At 40.9% G+C, this 26,333-nt stretch overlaps 1 protein-coding gene across 3 annotated transcripts; it reads right to left on the bottom strand.

The window, feature by feature from the left end:
- Positions 1-286: 286 nt before the first annotated feature.
- Positions 287-26,250, bottom strand: ppp2r5ca (protein phosphatase 2, regulatory subunit B', gamma a). Of its 3 annotated transcripts, none has more exons than XM_079691791.1 (14): positions 26,052-26,250; positions 15,274-15,473; positions 12,992-13,102; positions 12,680-12,772; positions 12,460-12,590; positions 12,307-12,366; positions 12,062-12,170; positions 11,693-11,746; positions 10,202-10,372; positions 9,567-9,694; positions 8,698-8,799; positions 8,456-8,528; positions 6,819-6,935; positions 287-2,947 (listed from the first exon to the last, which is right to left on the bottom strand). In XM_079691791.1, the coding sequence occupies exons 1-14, from the start codon at positions 26,143-26,145 to the stop codon at positions 2,813-2,815; spliced, it is 1,578 nt and encodes a 525-aa protein (XP_079547917.1). In that variant the 5' UTR covers positions 26,146-26,250; the 3' UTR covers positions 287-2,812. The 3 variants fall into 3 exon arrangements, with proteins under 3 accessions (XP_079547917.1, XP_079547918.1, XP_079547919.1); XM_079691793.1 differs by having other exon boundaries at positions 2,808-2,947; positions 6,819-6,900; positions 26,052-26,249; XM_079691792.1 differs by lacking the exon at positions 6,819-6,935 and having other exon boundaries at positions 26,052-26,248.
- Positions 26,251-26,333: the final 83 nt, after the last annotated feature.

Here is a 26,333-nt window from a genome sequence, read left to right as displayed (position 1 = left end):
TGTTGTAGGTGTTATTTCTTTGCATTTTGATAATAGACTTCAGAATGTGAATTATTTTTCGGTTATCTGGCTCCCCCTTGTGGTCAAAGCAGCCCCCGAAAAAGGTGGCATTACTTCTGTTTAATGTATTACACAAAATAAAAGAATACCCTCATTGCTAAAACAAGCCAGCACCTGTGTTTCAGTGGATTGGCTGTGTTTTATATACTAAAGTATGCAAGTATGTGTCAAAATAGGACTTTAAGATGTGCCCTTCCAGTCAAGTAAAGCCAAAATGGATGCATAGTTGAAAATATATATTCAAATAATCTCTTTATTTATACTATATAGTTGTACACCACTAAAGACAGTGATAGGAGCACACAACGGGCATGAACATTTGTCAGTTATATAGAGGAGGGAGGAAACTTTGCAGATTTGATAATAAAAACAAGAACATTTTCCAAATCCTTGTGTTGCTGAAAGTACATCTAAAAACTAAAAGTGGAGAAATAAGACGGTATGTGCCAGATTGACTTCTTTCACTTGCTATTGATGTTTTATTCTGTACAGAGGGACAATTTGTACAAAATTAATCTAGATATATAACACTACATGAAACAAGGTAAATCATATATACAATATTAAATGAATCATATAGTACAGGTCACATACAAAAGGACACTTTAAGTTATCATGTTTTGGAAATTATGTGTGAAATTAAAAGATCTGCAAAGATCCTGCAGAAAGAGAACAAGCCACCAAATCATTTTTAAAATCATCTCTTGTTTTCACGGCCAACTTGTTTTTCTGCACTCATCTCAAACACCTCTTGACTCAAACTCATAAAACATCTCTCCCGGCAAGCAGGACTGTTTCATAAACGCAATGACCTCGACAACAGAAATCAGTTTGGTGAATGGCATTCCTCCAGGGTAAAAGGTACATGTTTAACATGGTAGTTTTAATTTACATCTTTTTGCATTCAAGCAAATACAGTATTAATACAGTTAACAAGCCAAGTCACAATGTCAGTTTATTTTCAGCATCTGGCATTGTTGTGGCCATTTGATACCAGTCTGTTTCAGCGTGTGGGCATCCTGAATGGCCAGAACAAAAAAAATCCAAAGACCTGACATCCACGCTACTTAACCTCCAGAGACAAGACAAAGAAATACAACACATCAAATATGAAGAAATCTAGCAGACCTCCTTAGTTTAAACAATGGTACAGACTGGAAGATATCTTACTAACCCTTAAACAGCTTCCGCACTGTAACAAAATAACTCGCAAGCCTGAAACTAAGAATGGTAGCAACAAAAACATATTTTTGGTAGCTTTCATCAAGTGTTTTATTCATTTAATGTCTGTATGTTGATTGCTACTGAGGTTGCCAGATCTTATTTTATAATACATTAATTTCTATTTGTAATTAGGACATTACAAATCTTTACAGCATATAGTACCAATACAACTCCATGCTCTAAGAAAGAAGCACAATGAGCAAAGGTTCTAACTTTGTAACGGCTGATAAAAATCATCAGTGTGTGGAGTTAAAGTGTTGAGAAAATACAGATCTGTGCCTCTTCTTCCATTCAAAAAAACACATATCTCTAATTATATTTCCTTTACAAAGATAATAATCACTATTCATTTTAAAGTATATATAAAAGCCCACCATTCACCCTGAACACCCCACAAGCTCTCCTCTTTTTATTCAGTGTGCAGCCGTTTCATGCATCCAATGGCTCTCCTTGCTACATCCAAGCTATTGTTGCTGCAACTTAGGTGGTAAATACATACAGCTTTCACTCAGGTTCCTCCTCACCTGTCAAACTCAAAAACAGTAAGTACCATTGTTTGAACTGTATAGTCATTACTATGGTCTGGTATTCAAATATTGCCAATGAACATAAGGAAGCAAGCATATCAAAGAGCGGCATATGGCACGAAACAATAAAATGGAAAGAGTCAGATGTCCACAGGACAACTTCCTCTTTCCTCGCCTCCTCTCCTGGACATTGCAAGGCTAAGGACGAGCCTCAGTTTGGTCTGGCGTGCTAAACTTTAAAAAAAAAAAAAAAAAAAAAAAAAAAAAATCTTCTATAACACCAGTGACCAAAAACAAAGGCAGGTGTTCCTGTTAAAGTCAAAGATAAAAACATGAAACAAACAAATAACACAAACGTCTTGGCACTGACAAGATGTCCGTTAGATTTAGCAAAAAAGCAAAGCAAACGGATGACGGGAAAGTATTGTCTTTCATCTGACCAACAGGGTCTGTTTTTGTTCCCTTTGACGGAAAAGAAAACCAAGCAGAGACCAAGAGACGATCCTTAGACAGTGAGTCAGTCAGTTCCTATGTTTCCACGTCCAATCCATTGTGTTTGCAAGAAGGAATGATGGAACCAGCGTTGTGGCATCCGTACTCCCAGGTTCCACATTTACAGGGACCCACAGGGGGAGGGCGGGTAAAAGGAAGGTAATCGAAGGGGGGGGGGGGGGGGGGGGAAATCGGAACGTATATGTGACAAGGGCTAAAAAGACGCAACAAACACACTCCCACTCTTCTCCAAATAAAGACAAAAACCTGAGAAAGCAGAAATCTGAGGGAGGAAGATACAGGGCTTCTGCACTAGGGCAGCAGGAATGGAGGAGAACTGAGGATTCTGGGTAAACTAATGGTGGGAGGAGGGATGGAGAGCCCAACATGGGTCGCCAGTGTAATTCTGGCACCTGGGCGAGGAGGATGTCCATGGCTGTGGAGGAGGGGAAATGGGGGGGGGGGGGGGGGGGGGGGCAGTTGAACAGAGAGCCGGCAGGAGGCGGGACCTAGAGTCCATCGTGGGTGGTCAACATGTCATCAGCTCTGCGGTGGGACTCCAAGGCTTTTGTGGTGTAGATATCCTGAGGCAACTCAGATTTGCGTCGCACCATAGGCCGCTCTTTCCGCTGGTCATGCTGCAACTGTCGGGTGGAGCAAGACAAGAGGAGAAAGTTAGGCTTCATCACAACGCCTCACATTCTCATTTCCTGTCAACGTGTCATATCCTCTCTGTTCTGATCATATCTCTGCGATGAGGCAAGACAGCAGGAGAAGCAACATTTCATTTACAGAGGAAATTTAATTAACAGAGGGAAACCAAGAATTACTTGCAACTGGCTTACTGTTACCTAGTTGACATGTACACAGGTATTTATTGATTATTTAGTTTTATCCTTTTGTCCACACACAAGCAGAGGATATGGACCTTTTGTAAAAACGTTTCCAAGATGAGGATTGTACTTAAACTTGTCTTCAGTTGTTTTAGAAACAGTTTTTGTGCGGACAGGATTTATTTTTATTACAATGAAGGAGGAAAAACCCTGTTCTCATAAATACCAGTGTACATATGGTCCAGGCCAGAGCCAGCCACAGCTAGACAATAATATTATAACAACAAAATATAGAGGATTTGTTTTTGGATCATTCAGTTATAAAGCCCCAAAGTGTTCAATATAAAATAAATATGACTTATCAGATTAACTATCATGTGAATAAATTAAAATATCAACTATGTGAGAACCATTAAATAAATCAAGTAAAGTATTACAATTTGTTTTTATTTAGCTTAATTTATTATATTATTTATTTATTATTTCATAATGCTATTTTTACCAAAGACACATTTTTAAGTACTTTTCATAATGTCAGTTTTTTTTAATGTTTATTACATAACACATTTCACAAAAACTGATTTGAGTTTGAATAATTGTATTATTATTATTACTAGTTAATTCTAATTCTTAAAGGTGGGGTAGGTATGTTTGAGAAACCGGCTCGAAATACACTTATTTTTATATTCCATGGAATGCTCGAACATCCCGATAGCAATGAATATCTTAAGTCCTTTGACAAAAGATCCATTAAAAATGTCATCTGTGGAAGCCGTAGTCCTGTAAAGCTTTCCATCTGTGCACAAACTTATCTCGCGCCCTCATTTAGACCCTCCAGAAAAACTTGATTCTGCAATCGCAGAATTGACCGCTTAATCAGCAAAATGGCGCAGATTTTTAAAAGGCCGCATATTTACCAAAAGGCCGCATAATCCCCGCATTTTTCCACACAAAGTTGAAGAAAAAAAAAGTTAACTCGTCTTGACGTGAAGTAGTGATGATGATGACGTGACATCAGCATCACAGAAGGTAAACAACACCGTAGAGTGAACGTGTGGAACTCACACGAGAGAGAAAACACCAAGATGAACAAATCTGATCCATCTCATTTACCGACGAACATTTCTGCTAAAGACCGGGCAAAGCAGTACCCCGATGTCTTTCACAAAAGTGGGGGGAAACTATTCTGCACCCCGTGCAACTGTGTGTTGGAGCATACGTCTTAGAGAAAATCGACGGTGACGACCCACTTTGATTCACTCAAACATTCGAAAATGCTTTCTGCTGCTGCGGACAAGAAAGCCAAACAACTCACGTTCACCGAGGCATCAACCTCCAAAACCCTTTCGAGGGCTACAAGAAACGAAGTGAGTAGCCTATAAGATTGAAGCTTGTCAGATAACGAATGAGTAAATGAAAACAGAATGAGGCGGAGAAGTGTGTGTGTGTGTGTGTGTGTGTGTGAGAGAGAGAGAGTGTGATTAAAATAGCCCAATTGCTTTTACAATAAATAAACACTGAATGTGTTTAATTGAATAGGAAAGGGGTTTAACGTTAGTGGCAGGTTGTGTGTGAGAGAGCATAAATAAGACAGCCCAATATTTTAAAAAAATCTATTATTTTTCGCAAGTTTCCGCATATTTCGCAACTTCCGCAAAAAATCATATAAAAACCCTGCATGTTTGATCGCATAATCAAGGATTTTAGCCGTCGTTTTTCTGGAGGGTCTACTCATTGGTCATGTGCGCGTTCGTTTGTGTTGGAGGAGGGGCTCTGTAAGGAAGTGGCAGATTTGTTCCGGCTGTGTATTTTCAAATTCTAGCACACTCGAGCTGGTTTCTCCAAAATTACCTACCCCACCTTTAAAGAGCAACTTCCAGGTTAAAGACACCTGTGAATAAATGTGTAGGAAAATGATGAATACACTAGATTTTCAAAAAAATATACAGAAATATACACTACAGTGACATCTGGCGTCGTTTTTGTAAGAAATGTTCACTTCCGCATAAAAAAGCCTCGGCACGTGACCTCCCGCGTGTGACGTAACACGGGGGACACAAGGGGGAGAGCGGCCGGTGTAACGTATTAATAAACATGGATCCCAATGCTAGTTTCGACACAGAAGACACAGAAGAAGTTGAACATGAATATTCGAATGCATATGACGGATCACAACCTTATAATTATGAGCCTGCTAGGCGTCCAAGAGACCAGGAGCAGCCAAGGATTAGAAGAAATAACGGCCATCGGAGAGAAATTGAGCTGTGGTGTGAGGAGAACCAGTGGAGAACTGGGCAGCTATCTTGGTGAGTGACCGGCGTTAGCTACAGAATGTTAGCTAACGTCACATCACAACATTGTGAAGTTAGCTATCATATATCAGGCTATAACTAAAGTAGCATTGATAATATAGTAACGTTACTGGCAGGACTGTTGATACTGATCCATAACAGAAACTAATGCGCAAGTATCAGCCGTATCTCGCGTTACCTAATGCAACTCCACACTACGGTGCTGTGTACCGGAGGAGAGACGCGAGATACGGCTGATACTTGACGATCTGGCGGAGAAAGGTTGTGGAGCCTCCGTTGATATGCCGTTGTAAATGGCTTGATGGAAAGCAGGTGTGTAGTCGGGGAGGGTGCACAGCTGATTGCAGCAGGTGAGTGGAGGTTGAGCCGGGAGCCAGGAGTGACAGCCACCACGCACACACAAACAACACAGACAGGGGGAAACAAACAAACACAAAGGAGACGGCTGGAGCAGTACAGCCACCACAGCGTTACCTAATGCAACTCCACACTGTCTTACGGTGCCGTGTAACGGAGGGGAGAGAGAGAGAGAGAGCAGCGAAGGGAGGGGGGAGAGAGAAGTAATACGGTTTCCTGATAAAGCCGTGGAGAGTATGTGCTGCAGGGAGTTGGATGCACAACGCACCCAGGAACGAACGCTAGCTCCGGTCCTTTTTACTGTGGACTCGATGTCCTGACAGGCTGGTATTTGTGCAAACTGCACAAACACGATACTGCACCATGATTACAAATGGTGAAATAAAATGTAAAACTACCGAAAAATACCAGCTCCTTAAAACACAACCGCTCTACTCAACGCAACTACTAACTATACCCGCGGTCAGAGAGCGGAGATGTTTCCCCTTTGTTATGTAATATGACACGTTTGACGTATGACCTTAAAAAAAAGCCGTTTTTAAGAGCAGAGCTCAAAATTGCTCCTTTCCCTCTGAATTCCTGCCCTTATGTCTCACTTTTTTAATTGTAATTTTCAAGCAAGTTTAAGCATAAATGTAGAAAAAATAAAAACCTGCAAGATGCTCTTTAAGTACTGTTTTTTATTTCATAATTTCTATTTTGTTCAGATTAAATGGAACACTTTGGGGCTCCATACTACTGAGACAACATGCAACAGGAAGCACACCATCAAATAAAAAGCTTGTGATTCCAGTGTTTAGTCCATTGCCAGCTAGTTTATATTATAATATTAGGTTGGAAAAATGAAATTAAGAAAAAGAAACAAACGGACTACAATTTATACAGGAATTATACAGCAATGATATCCATGGAAATGTAATTTGTAGACTTTGCAAGCTTTAGCAACACACAGGTCTATCTAAAGGGATTATAGGAGGGGGGGTGAATAGAGACAGAGAGTAAGTCAGGTTTACCTGAGTCGCGCCCTCCTCAACTGTCTTTTTTAACCTCTGAACATCTTCTATCAAAGGGAAATCCGTCTCCATTGCTACAGGACTATTGAGGTCAGAGGAATCAACATACATAAAGAACTATGTTGAAAAGAAAGAGAAACAAAAACAAAAACACAAAAGGATGGAGAAAGACTTTCAGTCGCATGCAAAGAAGAATGAATCAAGAGGCTCTGAAGTGATTCAAAGAAGCAGATTTACTGGAGGTGGGGTTCAGAAGAAGAAAATGATTTTTAATACTGATTTATTGAAATTTATCGAAAAAGCAACTGTGTCAAAATATGTTGTGGAGCAGTAATGCTGTTACACAGATCTGTATTGTTGCACATTTTAAAAAGGAATGTACAACAATAGAAAAAGGTTTTAACATGTTGGGAAACAAGGAATAGTCTGCATACAAAGAGCAGGGCTCCGTCTAACAATTACAAAAACCATCCCCTTAAAACTCAGTGATTATAAATTACATATTGTTTTATCTGCACAAAACCAAAATGGTAAAAACATAAATTGCTGTTTGACAGCCGGGGTATTTTTGGCCAGGCACAGTGACTTCAGGAAGTCTTTACTGGGTGACAATAAGACTCCGGGGAAGTTACTGCACCTAGCCAAGAAGTAGGATTAAATAGGACGGAGCCAGGCTAGTTTTTCCCCGTTGCCAGTCTTGGGATTAAGCTTTGCTAACCCACTGCGCGCTGTAACTTTAAATGTATCAGGAGGACATGATGGTATTAATCTTCTCATCTAAGAAAGTAAATAGGCATATTTACTAAAGCTATTCCGAAGTAATACGGTACTCTAGTGGAATTTCGAAATTCTAATTTTTGGGAGGGGACAGGGTTTGTTTAACAAAGTTACTCTTGGGATTTATAATACACTTCTTTAGAAAACATTTTAGAGCTGTTTGATTCAAGCATTCGCCACAACTAAGCACATTCTAAGACTACGGCCACTTCTCAAGCTCTTTCCATCTTTAGCAGCAGTGTCACTTGGAAAAACATTAACTCTAATATGAACACATGAAGTCCTTAAAGGGATAGTTTGGATTTGAGGTAGGGTTCTATGCACTTATCCCTAGTCTGTGTATTATCTACAGTCGATGGATAGATAAGCAGGTATGGCTAAGGGCAGGGAGGCTAAGCTAACGCTTGTACTGCTGTGGAAGGGAGCACAAATGGTTTTAGGCACCTCAAAAGGCCTAAGCAACACTTTAAGTGTATTCATCATATTTTCCTTTTCGACGGTAGGGCAACCATACTGCCTTTAACAGTCACTTTGCAAGAAGTGCCGTGTCTTTCTGATCCCCCTACCACAGCAGAACATAGCTTAACTTCCCTACACATACTCCTGTGCTTCTCCAAACTAGGGGCATGCTGACTGCCTTTACTGTAGGTAATACACAGACTCATACAGCCCCCATCAAACAATGTGAACCATCCATTTAATGGGATAAGATGGAAGGGGAACTAGAATTCAACAACAAAACTGGCTTACAGAAAAAGACACTTATTTCATGAAGATTAGTGCTACACGCACACACTCACACACACTGGGGTAGAAAGGGGGAAAACAGGTGGGGTTAGAAGATGGCACACAATGCTCACCTGTGGATTTGACTTGGCGAGGTTTTCAATCTTAATCCAAGCCTCCTCACGTTCTTTAGATTTTGCCTTCTCTCTGTTGAACAAAGCAGCAGAGCTCGGGTCATTAATCTGCTCCACTGCGCTGATAAATGTGAAACCCAGCACTCATTAAGCGCCAGTGTTCAGGCTGATTGCAATTCCGTGTCACTCAGACATTATTGTTAAAAAAGAGATTAAGTGAGAGGAGAGTCTGCGGTGCCTACTTGTTTTTCTCAGCCCTGAACTGCTGTGTGCAATCGTCGAAGAGCTTCTGATTCATCTCCATGAAGAGCTTCAGAGCGTTGTAGATGAGGCCGTGGATGGTCCTGTGAACACACACAAGAAAAAGTCAGACGGGGGTCCAACGCGAGCACACAAGCAACATTACCGTAAAGCCCAATTTTGTACCCAGAAGAAAAAATAGAAATTATGATCCGGAATTTAAAATAAATCTAAAACATGTGGTCTGACAATTGGAGAAAAGCTAGAGCACCTGAAAATGAATAACTGACAAAATGACACACAAACAGTTAATGCATGAGCGACTGATGGCAACACTTTTAATTCTATTTTATTTTTAATTGTTTAGCAGAAATATTCAAATGTATTTTCCATCGAAGAGTCCAAAACTTTACAGATATTTAGTACACAGTGATATATAAAAGTAAGTGTGGGTTATAAAAAGCATTTTGCTTCAGATTATAAAAAACAGTTGCCGATTACTTCTCAATTAACTTCTTCAGTTATATATTAAACTTATTAAATACATTGAAGTATTTGAAAGTCATTAGTTATGCATTAATCGCAGAAAAACTTAAATGTAGTATAAATATGTGATTTCTATAAATATATTTCATAAAAAATGGGATTCAAGTTGATGATAATCAGCCTTCCCATGCCTATTCTAAGTACATCTAGTGAAGTGGTTAGCTGATGTGCAGGAGAGTACGCTCTGTGACCAAGCTGACATTTCTACATACACTTGAGAGTTATCAGTTATGTGATCTGTTGTGTCAGACTGGTGTTGCAATGCAGTGTGAAGAACTTTGAAGGACATAGCGTGTGTATGAACGACCAACGTTTGACATCTTACTTGTTCCAGTGGGTCTTGGAGTTGCGGTACAAAGCCGGGAACATGATGGGCAGGATCTTCGCTGCGTTGTCGCTGATCAGACTCATGATGTACTCGTTGTTCCAGTAGTAAAGAGCTCTCTCGGCCACCTACACAAAAAACCCTATTCATTTATTTCCTGAGAAAACTCTCATCAGTTACATGAAAGCGGTTTCACTTCCCTAGCGAAAACTATGACTCAAATATGTCCATGACTAAGAAAGACAATGATTATACATCATTAAACACTAACTTTGACCATCAACATGTTATCTTGTCGTCAAAAAGGGACAATAACTACAATATAGATTAAAACAATTCTACCAAAATATATTTTAAAACAATATGAAAAGGGGGGGGGGACTATTTTTAAAAGTAGCTTTTCAGTTTTCAGTGCTAAACATGCCATATGATGACTAAAGCAGCAGCAGCAAACAATTAGAAAAGTCATGAGGACTAAGTAACTTACTTAACATTAGGGCTATGGAGATGAAAATGTCAACTGACTTATTGAATAAGGTAAGACTTAAAGGCCAAGACCTATTAAATAAAAAATAATTAAAAACTAACCAGGACATTTGACAGAACTGAGACTCAATAAAGATAACAAAAAGTACCTGGAAGTGCGGGCTGGACACACACTTGGCCAGCTGTCTGAAGAGAGGCTCCTGCACTTTGACAAACTCAGAGGGCTCGATGACGTCCAGGATCTCCTCCAGCTCGTTGAGAAACATCACCTCCTTGGGACTGTGAGTCTTTGGCCAGTACTTTAAAAGGGCCATTACCACCTGTAGGGACGATAAAGACAGATAATTACAGTGATGAATAACTGAGAAGGGAGTAAAAAGTCAATAATCTGGACACTGTATTCATTTAGAAAGTCATAATGTAGTACAAAAAAGGTCAACTTCATATTCAAAGAGATTAAAGGGCCCCTATTATACTTTTTTTCATCAATATATTATATGTCTCAGATATATACAGAACACGTTTCTGAAGTGTTTGCCTCCAAATACCAAACAGATCACCCTATAGCCGCGTTCACACCGGAGTACTTTTCCCCTTTAGTTTCGTTAGTACCCCTTATGTTGCGTTCACACCAAAAAGAGTACTTAGTGCCGGGAACTTTTACCCCCATTTTTAGTGCCTGCTAGAGAGGTGGTACTATCCTAGGGGGAAAAAGTGCCCCAGTTCTGATTGGCTGGGAGAATTGCAAACCAAGCCCCGTAAAACCATTGTATTTGTGGCATTAGCATCATTAGCATTAGCCCCGCGCACCAACGGAGAGAGAATAACTTATGGCAACACAAAAACAAACATGGGAGCGGTGGAGATGAGGAGGTGTCGGCGTTCTGGCGATTTACTCGGAAGGCTTCAGTAGAAGCTGCTGGGAGTCTTTGCAGCAGCTTCAAAACACCGTGAATGAGCGAGGAAGAGGAGGACAATATCGGCGAGAATGAAGATTTTTACTTCCAAAAAGAAAAGCAACATCTGCCATCTGGAACTATTTTGGATACAAAAAGGTTCTTCTCTTCTTCATTCACAGATGAACCCCCTTATTTGAGGGTAAGCAACATGCATTATCATGACATGTTAGATCATGACTTAAGGTATGATGAGTCAACCAGTTAAGATCCAGACGTCCGTGACTAAAATCCTACATCCGATTAAATATAGTTAAAAAAAACGCAATATATATCGCAGGGGAAAAGAATATCGCAATGTCCGTTTTTTTCAATATCGTGCAGCCCTACCCTGGGGTAATAAGTGCCGGCAGTACTGCAAAGTACGCGGTGTGAACGCGGCTATTGTAACATCCCATAAACCCCTCTGTTTCAGCCTTGTTTCAAAAGTGCTGATCCTCTGTCTGTTACTTTAGATGAAAAATAATGAGCCACTCCCCTCTGAGAGATATTTGGTTAAAAAGAACCTCATTTTCAGTCAGGTTTTTATAGAAATGGATCAGGACAAAAGTGAGCAAATCTTTTTTCCTGAAACTTTCAGGATCTCTTTACACAGAGGGGACACATGTTGATGTATAAAAGACAGGAAAATGTGGATGTTGCACAATAGGTGACCTTTAAACATTATTCAACCATTTGACATACCGGCTCAGTTAGAGTGCTGTCCTTTTCCAAAAACTGCACCACGCAGTAGGCCAGCTGAAAACAAAAAGAAATAATTTAGTGTGAAAGTATTTAAATGTATGTGCAAGCAAGGCAAAGGTACGACGGACACGTAGATGCCTGAGGGACCAGCCTGGGGCGGGCATCAGTCTTTTTACTACAACTTGCACAATGTCTTGCTGCTCTCATGAAAAGATCAGTGTACTCAAAGCAGGTTTGGACAAGAATATTGAAATACACTTCTAAAAAATGTGACCGGCAAATAATTGATGTGCCGTGTCTTGCTTTTCACACACATGAAAAAGAACGAACCACGCTTCTCGTAAATCACGTTGTGTTCAACAAACTCACCTGTGGATGGTAGACACTGAGTGATTTGACTTTGTGAAGAGGCAATAAAACCTTTAACAGGAAAATCTTGTGCTCTTCTTTTAGTGGTAAGGCAAATCCATTGATTATGCTGTGAGAGAAAAACAAAAGTACAATCAGAACACCTGACAAGTAGTAGTAATGTCCCTATTGTGAAGAAGAAGCGTTGGTCATGTAAAGGTTGTATAAAAGACATTTCAGCTTTATATAATCGCTCAGGGCCGTACCTTCCAAGTATTTCCAGTAGTTCAGCTATACCATTATGGTGCTCCGTCTCATAGATGAACCTGTAGGAACAAACAAAACCAAGGATTTATATATTGACTATCCACCTGGGTAAATATGTTTTAAAAAAGGAGCAAAGGGAGACCTGAACTGACCTATAGAAAATGTTATTGATGTGTTTTCTGATGTACGCCCTCAGCCCCAGGAACTTTCCATAGATCCTGTGGAGGGTAGTTTTGAGGAAGTCTCTCTCTCTGGGATCCTCACTGTCAAATAGATCTAGGAGCTACATTGCAAGACAAGTGTCAAGTTAACACCATGACGGTCACTTGATATTTTTGGTTTTTTCGACTGTGCAGTAAAAAAGGTTCTTACCTGCATAACAAATTTCTGGTCGATGTATTTCTTCGCTATGTTAGGCTGAAAGTCGGGTGATTCTAGAAACCTAAGGAAAAACTCATAGACGAGCTGCAACAAAAACCAGAAAAACAACAATGAGAGGAATTCATGTTGTGGAGGAATTCAGGCGAAATGGTTTCTAAGGAACCGTGACGGTGTAGTACCAAATACACATTTAAAATCTGATACAGACAAACTTAGACTTCCTAATTTCACACTTTAGCTGTGCTGGGAGGCTCTTATAAAAAACGTATTTTTAATAGATGATGCAATAATTGAAATGTCAACCTGGAGGTGTGGCCATGCAGCTTCAAGTGTTGGCTCGTCTTCCTCTGGATCAAACTCCGCTCCAGTGGGGTTGGACGATGGAGGCAATGTTCTGAACATGTTCACCGCAAACTGGAAAAGGAGAAGTGAAAATAGTATTGAAAATGTTTATGCCACTATTAAAAAGGAAACTTCCGCTTGTTGTTTTTGATAACCTGGGGTCATGGTTAACGATGCCAATAGCTCTACCCAGAATAGGTTATGACAGATGTTCACAAAGTTTCACAAACACACTGCAAGACCTGGACTTCCTGTCAGATGTTTCCCACTCATTAATTAATGTTTCCCATCATGAGATATAAAGCAAAAGTGAAACCACATTAAAAGACTGCATAATTTCCCTTACATTTTGAAGCATTTCAGCGCACAATGTAGAGAGTTATGTTGTGTATGTGAAAATAAAACGGATTGAATACAAATACATTTTCACAACATTCCATACAATCAAAGTAACAGCACCATTCAGTCACTAAGGCCTACAGCACAGCCTGCACAGAAAGTTTGCTCAAAAGGTCGATTATAATGTCCTATGGAGGATTACGGCTCATTAATTCAGTTTCTATCGTTTGTGTTAAATGATCACAAACGCAGGTAAGTGCCACGTTTAATGATTTAAATACAAAATCTGTCAATACTCTCATTGCTTAAAAAAACAGCGGGGACTATTTATTTCGTTAGAGTCTGTAATCCATTTAATTAAATGTAAGTTGCGTTTTGTATGTCATTTCTATTAAGGGTCCTATTTTAGACATTCTTAAAAAAATAATCTTAATAGCTTAAAGTTAAACGTTGTCCTTGCAACTGGCCTCCAAGGGTTTGATCCACAATAATCTAAGTGTGTTGTGTTTCTGGTCTCTCGCAGTGTCAACTGACTCCCCTGTGGGCTCTGCTCCCTGGCAGGCAGATCATGGGACAGTGCAGGTGGCCTACTAAAACACTGGGAGCCTTGTTTGAAATATCTACAAGGCTACAAGGTAGATAGATTAGTTGAGCTGTGCTGCACTTCAACCCAGAACAGGCTTTGAAGATGACTCTGCAAAAACGTTGCAGTAGAGACTTTAAATGGAAAAGTCAAAACTGTGATTCTAGCAGATCTGCGGATGGTCTTGACAATAAAAAGATAATAGTTTGTAGTCCAGTAAGATGCTCTTCCTTTGCCATGTTTGTATTGTTATTTATGTATCCTTGCACACCAAGGCTAAAATGGGATGAGAAGAACATCTAATCAGGATTGTTTTTGGTTTGATGGGATTCGCTGATGGTGAAGTTTAGTCATAAATGATTAATTAAAAAAAACAAAGAAAACTAAAACTATTCCTTCTGCTGAAATACAAATATTTATCACAACCCTTGGACCAGAGGAGAGCTTTCCCTGGGAATTACTAGAGAAGGCAATTGTTTAAGTAATTGCTTGTTAATGCCGGATGTTGAAAAGATGACAGTGACCTGCCATGCTGGCTTGAATAAAAGTAAGCTCTGTGACGATGTACTTATGAACAGCCGAGCGTGAGCTAAATGCTAATGTCACATGCTATACCCTATATGCACTCAATGATAGCATGCTTACGTTAAGCTTGTAATACAATGTTCACATATTGGTTTAGCATGCTAGCGAGTTAGCAAGTGAGCTAATTTAACAAATTGCAGCTGATGCTAATGTCTCTGATTTTGCATGTATTTTTAATTAACAAAAGGTATTGGACAGATTTAACTGTGATGATTTCTCTAAATGAAAACTCCAGTTCACTAATAAACAAACATTTGCATACATTACATCTTGTAGATCATTCAAGCTTTTGCAAAAGTAAATGTTATCTTGTTTCTGTTTGGCTTTAACCCATTTTATTCTGAATTTTTTTTTTTTTTAAAAAGGTAATACTCTGAGCCTATTCTCTTATTCTCTGAACAACTGAATATAATTCAGGCGACTGAATAGACACCTTAGGAAAGCTGACTTCTGCCCAAAGCAAGTAGCCCCCTCAAAACCTGATCACAACACAGCTATACATGGACATTGGGAAGATGCCCATAAGACATGCAAGCCTGTGTTGTGTCTCTGAACAGATGGGTGTATTGTATGATAACACTTTTAACAAAGTTTAAAAAAAGATCACAAACATCAGCTGGAACACCGAGCTCAGCTCCTACCCGCAGCTACAGCCTGCCCTTATTCTTGTCCCAAGTTTCACTCTCATCTTTAGCTTCAACTGCAAACTACCTTAACCCCCTCCTGGTTTACTGACCATGTGCACCACCTCCGGGTAGATGGGCTCTGTGATGACATTCCTGTTGTGGGTGATGTACTCCACCATCTCGCTCAACGCCGCCCGCTTCACTTCCTTCCATTTCAGGTCGCTCAGTGGGTCGGACAGGAAGTCAAAGAGAACGCAGCACTGCCGTAGCTTCTGGATGAAGAGCTTCTCCTGCTCTGCGGGGGCCACATCTGAGGAGACAGAGAGGGGGGGGGGGGGGGGGGTAAGAGAGGTTTGTAAGCTAAGAAATTAAAGAGTTCAGAGCATTAAGACGATTAGTAAAGTGGTCGGGAATAAAGAGAGAATGGAGCCATGAACAAAGAGTGAGGGGTCAGGAAAAAAAAGGAGGGGAGGTCTAACTGATGAGTTGAAACTAGCAATGGATAGCAAAAGGAATGAGGCATAAAGAGAGAGATGAAGGAAGGCAAATGAGTCATGAAGACTGCATGAGCGAAGGGCTTAGCTGGTCAAAGCCCAGTGGGGATACAGAGGAGAGGATGAAGGATTTGGGAACTAGGTGAATGGTCACAGTCTAGCCATGAGAGAAAATATATTTTTATAGAAGAACTCCAGCTATTCAAGTCTGTCATTACAATTGTCCATTTTTGTTTGAGGACTTCCTCTTTTCACTTTGTTTCCACTTTTCGAGCACTCAAGAGCAGTAAACAAACAGCCCACACGTCACACATGACAACACAGACAGAAAACATCCATCTCGGTTTCTCTAAATTCCTACCTGCCCACGTGGTGCGCACTAAAAAGTCACATTGGATAACACTCAACACAGCTCTTCAGCTACCCAAGTAACCGCTCATTAGAAAGCATAATTTGCTTAAATAATATCCCCTTTCACCTGTTCTTCCTTTAATATGAATCTTAGCATGAGGATTGGAAATAGGGGCAACAGGTTTGTTTGTTTGTTTGTCAGCAGGATTACAGGGAGTCAGTGAGTCTACTGACCCAAATATCATGAAACTGTGAGGAAATGTGTAGATCAGAGCCAAGAAAGAACCCATTACACTTTAGAGCTGATCAGGGGCGGACACAACATATTTTTGTTAACAATGTAGGATGGCGGATAGGCCTTTTGTGCTGCATTCTGGTTGTGTGGTTCTTTCTGCAGACACAATCAGGTTTGTGGTGGTGTATAGTAAGTTGCAAATACGGCACTTAGTTGGAATCATGCCTCAAATTTCATTCCCAATAACCTCTATACTACAATTTACAGAGTACCGGTAGATAGTTCTCAATTAAATAACAGACAAGTGTGATAATCTCAAGTTTTTTTCCCCTGATAAATGTATTTGACTATAAGCCCAGCCAATCGCTGTAATGAAATAGGTGTGAAGCAGCTGCATGCGACACAGATAAGATCAAGTGATTTACAATGGCCCAACAAAACAAAACAGGAAGGGGATTAGTTTGCTTAAATCATATTTATCTTTTCATTAGTGTCTCTATTTGAGTAGTTATAACTAGGGATGCTCCGATCGATCAGCCGCCGATCAATATCGGCCGATACTCACTCTCTGCCGATCGCATGACGTAAAATGATGACGCAAAATACATTTTCTCTGTGCGCGGCTAAACAAGCTCGCCAAAATGGCTTCACCAGTCTGGCAGTATTTTAAGGTGTCCGAAAATGACAATAAAATAGCGGTATGCACGGAGGCGTGTGGCGCAGTGGATAGAGTTGGTGTTTGGATCAGGGGGTCACAGGTTCAAACCCCACTGCAGTCAGCATGTCGTTGTGTCCCTGAGACACTTCACCCCAAATTGCTCCTGTGGGGATTGCCCACTGTATTGAGTATGTAAGTCGCTTTGGATAAAAGCGTCTAACAAGTGACATGTGATGTAATGTATGTAACGTGTGAAGCAGAAATCCTGCAGCTCCACACCGCTGTGACGGACCGGTGAGCGGAGCAAAACACACACTAAGAGTTAGACCTAACACACTTATGGCGCATTTACAATGCAGGCCTCACTTTAATACTGCACTCACATTACAGTTTAGGAACTGGGGTAGTTACTATAGTAACGCAGTGTTGTGTAGGCGGGGCGATCGGCTTTTTGGCGGGCGGAGCGACGCTTAATACAACTGCCGTGACGTCATCTTCAATGCGACACAACTCACAAAACACACAACAACAATGGAGGATGTGGAAGCCATCGTGTCCTTGCTTCTTGGTATGTGGGGTTTTTCTTCTTAGGTTCACTGTTTTCAAAAATGCTGCAAGCGTCCCTTAATATATGCGACACTAGGGATTAAGTGGCGCGAGAATTGTGACGATTCTCTCTGACCAATCAGCAGTCGTCACTAGTTTAGCATATTCCGCCTCGGTTGTTGGCCCCGCTTGTTGGCCTCGATAGAACCACGATTTAGTCGGGCCAGAAAAAAGGTGAAAAAGTAGCCCCGGGCTAAAACTAGGCCAAGTGGAAGCGCAACCAAAAACGGGCCCAGCGCGGCTCGGCACGCTTAAAGCGAGCTCCGCGCTGCAGTGTGAATGCGCCATTAGCTATTTGATCTACCTCTGGAACTAGCTAAACTAGTTATAAATATGTTTATTCTTCACTGTAGGGTCACTCATTACTGGATCAGTGAGCTGCATGAGATGGGGGAGAGAGAGAGAGAGATGGGGAGAGAAGAAAAGAGAGCGCTTCCGCTCATTTCTCCCGTGTTATTATCCAAAGTTAATGTAAACTTGAATAACTTTATTTGAATGTAATAATGATGTTGGTTGTTGTTTGTGGAAGCGTCAGTGAATGAGCCCCTTTAAAGGACACCTATCATGCTATATTTAAATGATATAGTGTATGACCATACCTATATAAGGTATATTTATACATTTTATTTTTCCAAATACCAAACATTTCATTTTTTAACCATGCCTCGTTTCGCTCATTTTCGCTCTATTCCAAGCTTATCTTTGAAAATTCTGAGCAGCAGCTGACCACGCCCCCCTGCAGAAGAGGGGGGCATGAGCCGGCGAGAGTCACGTTACCATGCTTGCTGTGATTACGAGTGTGGAATAAACATGTCATCTCAGAGCAATGCATGTCTTCAAGCATATTATCAATTTGATCCAGAAACTGACCCTGAAGCAGCGGAGGTTTTGGTGGAGGTGCAAACATCTCGGTTGCAGCAGGACGTTTCTGAATGGTCCCTATTTATTTTACTCTGTTACGATGCTTGCTACTTATTCCGTTCATATTTTGGCTAATTAGCAAGAATGCAATGTGTACAGTTTGTAACTTAGAGTTTGACCCAGCAATGAGTCTCTGAACTGCGGGGAAAAGTTGTGTGGATAGAAGCAGAGCGCAGCGGCAGGCAGGCAGAGAGGAGCAGGCTGCGATACACCCCCCCCCCCCCACAGAGCGCACCCAGAGGACAGGCTGCGTCACCTCACTTTGTAACCCAGGAAAGGAGTGCATGTTAAAAGTGCATTAAACTGTTTTAATCCGACAGCCGCTGATGTGCACGGAAGTCTGTCCGTTTCGTTAACATTTGAATAGCCAAATGGACAGAAATCCGTCCTATATGCGAATGAGAGGTTTGGCAATGCACGTGGCCGTGGCTCATTCCCCTGATAGGTGGAGAGTTGACCATAAAGCGGAGCACCTCTTTGTGAGGTAGAAAAGTGTTGAAATCTCGATCCGTTTTTTTCAGATCCGTTGCAGCCCCTTTTTTTTTAGAGATTTGGCTAAGGAGGAAGATAGAGAGGGCTGTGTTTTCTGAAACTTGGTGAGTTCCCTGGAACACCGGGGACACATATTCATGTATAACAGACGTACAAAGGTGAATTTTGCATGATAGGTCCCCTTTAAATGGAAGATCCCATAGGCCCAGCCCACTTGATCGGATCTGCGATCGGTATCGGCCGATACTGATTTCGGCCCCAAAATTCAATAGTATGAAGCTGCAGCATCGGAGGCTGCAGTCTCAGGACCGCACTCCCAGGAACCTAGTTGTTTTGAAACATCGCCACCTAGCGAATTGGATGATCGCAAAAGTACAACCAACGAGCAAGTTTCTTTAGACATTGTAATGCTTGTTATTAACCATCTAAAAATGCATGAACATGTATTTTTCTTACAGAAATCAAATTATTACTTGTCAATATGTTTGTTTTTTTTAACAAATGTACTTCGTATGTCAGATGTAAAAAGATAGTCTTTGATATTTGTCTTATGAAATCTGACATACAACGTAAATATATATAGACTGTAGTAATAATGATATAATCTATTTAATTGTAAATGTATATTAGTATATTTTGTTAAAAGAAAACTAAAACGTTAATTTTGTTTTTGGGAGAAGGGGTGGGATTAAATATGTGTAAACTCCTTCCCACGCCTTTTCGGGTGTGCAATTAGGTAGAATAGATCATTTGTTTATATATAATTTGTAAGTCAATAATATTTAGTTTATCAATTTGATACTGCTTATGTTTCTACAGTATCATAATTCTCTTGTTTCATTTCATTTTTTTTTTTTTTATTGTATTACATGTTCGAAATAAATCAAATCAAATGTGTCTTTGAAGAGGTGTTAGATTACTCAAAAACAACTTATAGTGTGTTTATGCACCAGGCTGCAAAAGATGAACATGCAGTTTGACCGAGAGGCATTTCAGTGCAGAATACATTTTTTATTTATTGGGCACAATTTCCACACTGTGGATCCTTCACTGGGGTGAGGCGGGGTCTGCTGTTCCCTCAGCCCCCAGAAAACAGCTCCAGCTGCAGCACCCGGGAAGCCCTCTTCGGAGTAAAAACCCTGTAACATTCCTCACCGTCCACTTCCCCGGTAGCCTGTGCCAATGTCCTTATAAAGGTTGTCGCATTGAAAGCACCTGCACATTTGGTAGGCCTTCCCGAATTCTTGTTTGTGTCCCTCTGTAAAGACATTCCAGTCGACAACACCTGAAGTAGAATGTCATAAGACAATTACAATTCAGACAGAAAAAGAACAAAACCTTCCTTAATTTAGCTGACCTTACTCTTAGTCAATCAACTTCATAATACTAGGATAGGAGAAGGCAGAAGTAAAGACACTTTATAAACTTACTGTCAAGCCAGTTGGGTCTGACACGACAGATTCTAACCTACAGAATAGGCCGACATAATAACTGACTAAAACACCTCATGCAATATCACAAAACATGTGAAAAATGATGAGACTGTCTGATAAACAGTACACAGGCAATAAGCACAGTTAAGATTGTATTTAAGATTATTTACAATGAATTCAAATAGTAATACAATGACTATTAAAGAAGCATTTACACTGAAGACAGAACTTAGGCTACTGCTGATTTAATGTAGCGGACAGACAGATCATATTGAAATGCTTTTGTCATCCTTTGAAGTTTAATTAATTAGCTGACTATAATTAATGATCAGGGTTGGGAAGTTTACTTTTTTTTTATTTTTTTTATTTTTTAAATGTAGTAGTTACCAATGACTAATTACCCTGTTAAAAATGTAATAAGTCATGTAACTGACTATGCAACTATTTGCATTGATATTCTAATGTTAATTATGGCTATTTTAGGTTTTTTGAGAGTCACTTTGGATAAAAGCCTCTGCTAAATAACAACCATAACATACGGTTTCATTAAACAAATAAACACAAAGGCTAACAGTTGGTTTTGCAGCGAGTCATCATAGGCTAACAGATTACTGTTTCCCTGAAGACTCACATTTAGCACGTGTTGCTTGTATTGCTGTTCAATTCAATACACCAGAATAGTTAACGAACACAATTCACATTACTCACACTCTTACTGTAATTAAATCAACAATTAATGTAGGACACCTAGTTGAGCTTGCCAAAATCACGCTACAGTTTCATTAAACAAATATGCTAACAGTTTATTTTGCCGAAAGCTATAGCTAACGAATAATCGTTTTTAGTGCCTTTAATACGGTTAGAAGCTATCATAAGCTAACAGATGATTTGCCTTAAAGGTCCCATTTCATGGCCATTTCCACTGATCATAATTCCATTTTTGAGGTCTACTAGAATAGATTTATATTGTGCAATTTTCCAAAATCACTTCGGTTTCTCATACAGCATCTCTGTAAACTACGTGTATTCACTGAATTTCACTCTCTGCCTTTAACGGCTCGGTGTAGCTCCAATAGCTCCAGCCCCCACCCTCCCTGTGAGCACAGTGTGCTCTGATTGGTCGGGACGTTGTGAATCGCAATGAGCTCCGTGGAGGTGTTGTTTCCTTGTTTAGCGATACACAGCCAAACTCACCCTGAGCACACACAAAGTCACAGCCAAAGTAAAAACAATAAGTGTGGCTTGATATTGAGTAAGAAAAAGGTTGATAAACGCTGTGAGAATGGGTCTGCAGAGAGAATTTTGCCGCCATCCCAACTGTCTGTTATCAGCCTGCAGCCAGGGAGGAGAGATCAGCAGAGCTGCCTGCACTGAGTGTGTGTGTGAGGAAGTCCGTGGATTGGTCAATTTGGACCAATCAGCGGGGGCTTAACGTAACGGCTCCGCGTATTGGTCCATTTGGTTCCGGGAAACGCATGACATCATGAGTTACCCGGAAGAATCAATGGACTGACGTATCTCCAACGGGGCATTTTGGGGAGGTATTTTCTGTGTTAGAGTTTTACTTGCTACAGGGTGTACTTTGAGGGTTTTGACTCTGCAGACCGTTTACATGCAGAAAACTTTCATAACACACAAGGGGATGGGTAATAACCAGAAAAGCAGGACATGGGACCTTTAAGACTATCATAGTTAACGTTAGCTAATCACACTTCATTTCAAGACACCGGAATTGTTATTAATGTTAAACAAATACAAGTTTAAAAGCACTTCACATTACTCACATTCTCTGCGTTGTCGTTCATATTCATGTCTCCTGCTCGCTAGGTGGCAATGTCACGAAAAACTAGGGTCCTGGGAGTGCGGTCCTGAGACTGCAGTCTCCGACGCTGCAGCTTCATGCTACTCCCAAAATTGGCAATCGGAGCATCCCTAGTTATAACAATCACTGCCAACACACAGCACATCTACAGTAGCTTTACATAAGATTATGCAACTGTTCTTATGAAAATCACATTCTACTGCTCTAAATGGAGGTAGGGGAGTGCAGTGTGCAAATACTCCTTACATGAAGCAGAAGCTGCTCTCTTCTATACCCCATAATTACTAATCAGTAAAGGGTGTGGCGTCCACAATAGGCTTGCACGCGGGCTGGGAGGCTGTGTCTGAACATGAATGAGGACGTTGGCGCCATGGGTGAAGTGAATTTGATCAGATACGTACAGGGAATATACATAAAAGGCAAACATAATAGATTAATTCCATTTGTCCTCAATGACGGTAACCTGTGGGCAGAACATTTCCAATTACGGAGATAAGAAAATGATGTTGTGGGACAAATTATGATTTAGGCATAGGGGTTCAAACAAGGAAAACTAATAAATAATAACAATTTGTTGAGGGCAAACAGAGCACTGCAAACATACTAATAAATGAATGCAGGAATATATATGAAACCCAATTATTCTAAAATAAATGAATTTGTTCTTGGTGGCTACCTTCTGTCTTGTTTAATTTGAATGAAAGTAATGAGCAAATAAACAAACTAATGCAGGTGTGTAACAGGAAGGAACAGTGCTGGAACAACTTCATAAAAACAGAGGGGGGAAATAGGCAAGTAAAGTTTACTCATGCCCCAATTTGATGAATGTATACAAGTGACAAGAGTGACAGAGGCCAGAGAAGGCCACACACACACGCATGACATTCTTGCAAATAGGCAGATTCTAGTCAAGGAGAGAGATATCCTATTCAGACATAATGGAGACTTGACACACACACACACACACACACACACACACACACACACACACACACACACACACACACACACACACACACACACACACACACACACACACACACACACACACACACACACACACACACACACACACACACACACACACACACACACACACACACACACACACACACACACACACACACACACACACACACACACACACACACACACACACACACACACACACACACACACACACACACACACCTTGCAGTGTCAGTTTCAAGTCGGCCAATTTATCTTGATGACAGTAAGAGGTTGGGAATTCCAGAGGAGAGGGTACGTTTGTGAGATGCCACTAACGGCCATTTCCATGAAGATTTGGGGGCTAAACGCCCTGTCACTGTCACACACAGCAAAAACACTACCAGTGCCAGCTCGCCTGACACATAAGAGATTGATGTTCATTCCACACATTTACCATTATGATAATTGTCTCTAAAGTGGGCACATGCATTAGATTGAGGTCTACTAGGTTAACTGAGGTGCACCAGCTTCAACCCAGATAACTAACAGAAACAAGGGGAACAACAACATAAAAAAGTAGAGTATAGTTGCAATGATTCATTACCATTCGCCAACACTCTTTGGCAATGAGTGTTTTTCTCGGTGGTTGCACTGGGACATGAAGCTGTACTGGAATGTCTTTCCATGCCTTCCACCCCTGACCTGTCTGACTTACGTTGCTCCTATTACATAAGTTTGTCTGCCGGTTTTAGGGAGTTCCAGTTCTGCTAAAATATCAAGCAGGTTGTTGTATAACAAATAAAAGTCTCTGTGTTGTGATCCCAAAATGGATCTTAACAATAATGTGACGACTATTAATGGAGCCAACAGAAGCCTTAGGAGGAGGACAAGCATGTACGTACAACACACACACACAGACACACACACACGTGTATCTTGTCTTGTGAAGAACAGAGAGATTTATTTGAATGCCCCCTCACCCTGTTCAAAACAAAGACAACATATAACTGGAGTCACATTGATACAACAGTTTCTATTTTTTCTCTAAAAATGGGTCAAATGAGCAGCTGCCAGTCGAGTCTGAAGTTAGGACTGGTTTGGCATTCTGCTTTATCGACAGCATGTTATGATCGATGTAAACATTGACCGATTACTATTTATATCCATCTACAGGGACAGTGTGTTGCAGTTTAGGGACCATATGAGCAACGAGGTTGGCCACATTCACGTATTACAGTTATTTGGGCTGGATTGTCGGCAACACATGAGAAAGCATCCAGGATATATACGGGTATAAATCTGTCATGAATCGTGTGGTTTGAAAATAGTTTCAAAGATGCAACATAGACACGGTCATGTTTGCAATTCGGAAGCTCCCTTGTGACAGACAATGGCAACCAAATGCTTCGCAGTGCCGGTTATTCAAATTGATGCTCTGCATTCAAAAGAAACACACAGGCAGCAATTGAGATTCACAGGCCCTGTTCACACAGTGCAACAATGTATCTTTGGTGACAAAATGTGTGCCCCAAAATGTCTGATAACATGCACATGGGTCTACAAGCAGGCATTAGTGCACTTAAAACATATTGAGGTAAATGTAGGGGTGTGAAGCCTGAGAGGTGGCCAGGGATTATTCTGTCTAAATAGGTAGTGAATTAGGAATGCAAATGCATGCATTAAAACCCCTTGAGGCTAAATGTGTGATATTGAGCTATATAAATAAAATGTTCTTGTATTCGTTCAAATGCTGAAGGGCCACCTAATCATTTTTGTAGTGTGTGGAGCTCCCAGCTATACAAATCCATTACATGTTATTGGTTAAGTAGTAGTTTCAGTTCCCCACATCAAAACCAAATGGGAGAAGGGAAGTTAAAACAGTACGATTAGTGACTAACATGTTACACATTCAGAGACCAGGTTTCAGCTTCAGCCAACTCTGGACACAATCTAGAAAGATCTGGGTAACAAGACATTTGGTCAGAATGGGGTCAGCGTGACAGAGAAACACAAAGAGAGGAAAGAGGCAGAGAGAGTGTGATTGTTCATCAACACTGAGTTGTCATTCAAGGCAGTGGCCTCTCTGTGGCTCAATAGAGTGTGATCAATAATTGCCTGACGCTTCATCTAACGCTGGGCTGCACCCGAGTACAGTGCTAACAGGCTGGGCCTTTCAAACATGACAGTACATTGTCCACACATTAAGAGGCAGAGGACGATGTTTAAATCTTCAAACACTGCTGCTATGGCAGGGTCATGTTGACACAGATATACTTATAAAACACATTCGGCTTAAGTTTCATCTGTGTAGCTTGGACAGAAACGTGTCTCACAAGGGTAAAGGCTGGGAAGATGGAGGTAGGGGTTGCTTGCTGCAGAGCTGTGTCTGGCTACAGCCTACACACTATGACCAATTTGTGCCCAGATGAACTGGAGTGTGACAAAAATGCCGGGCTCGGGAGAGCAGCTAAGACGGGTTTGAAGAGCAAAGACGATATATCGATTCGTTTCCTCAGAGGCTTTACTTGATAATTGCACGTGTAAATAGGGAATCAAACAAAAACAGTCAAACATGAAAAACTAAGGAGAAGACCCTTCCCTAGGCTCTGACCTCACTTCCTTTGACATCACAGCTTGGCGGGGGGATGGGCAGAGAGCAGCTAGCTAGTAAAACCAGTTTTTATGTAGCTGCCGCGTCCCACATTAATGCACACAACCCATAGGATAACCGTTCCCCGGTTCCTGTTTTAAACACAATAAAGCGGCTTTCCACGGTACAGTAACACTGATGTTATCTCAAACGCGAAACGCCTGAATGCTGAGTAACAACCAGTAACCAGTGGAGGGGAACAGCAGCACAGCAACACACAGCTCTCTCCTTAATACCCTAGCAACATAAAGGAGGAATATGATATCCTTACGTACCTCTGAAGTGCATAAGAGCCACCGGCTGAAAAGGCCCATTGGAATTAGGAGCATCCACAACCATCCTGTCTCCAGATTTATTGCATGTCAACATCTAAACCTCAACCAGGAAGGCGATCCACTCAGGGCGAGAGGCCAGCCTCCATTTTAGCACAAAAGCAGATCAGAAAATGAAGCTCTCTGCTGCTGGAGGGAACTGGCTAGTTAGTGATGTAAGCAGTGAATGAGCCAGCTGATTGGCTGAGGTCAGACTGCTCTGGAGCAATGGAGGCAAAGGCTGCT

The sequence above is a fragment of the Notothenia rossii genome (assembly GCF_949606895.1).
Source record: "Notothenia rossii genome assembly, chromosome: 7".
NCBI classification, from domain to species: Eukaryota; Metazoa; Chordata; class Actinopteri; order Perciformes; family Nototheniidae; genus Notothenia; species Notothenia rossii.
The sequence above is the reverse complement of the archived record's forward strand: the minus strand, read 5'-3'. Positions and strand labels throughout refer to the sequence as shown.

Excerpts from the sequence above, each read along its gene's own strand:
- ppp2r5ca (XM_079691791.1), bottom strand. The coding sequence starts at position 26,145 with ATGTTGACATGCAATAAATCTGGAGACAGGATGGTTGTGGATGCTCCT. Across the intron at positions 9,695-10,201 it reads TGTCCAGCCCGCACTTCCAG|GTGGCCGAGAGAGCTCTTTA; the intron begins GTACTTTTTGTT and ends TTTTTTGTGTAG. Across the intron at positions 8,800-9,566 it reads TCCAAGACCCACTGGAACAA|GACCATCCACGGCCTCATCT; the intron begins GTAAGATGTCAA and ends GTGTGTTCACAG.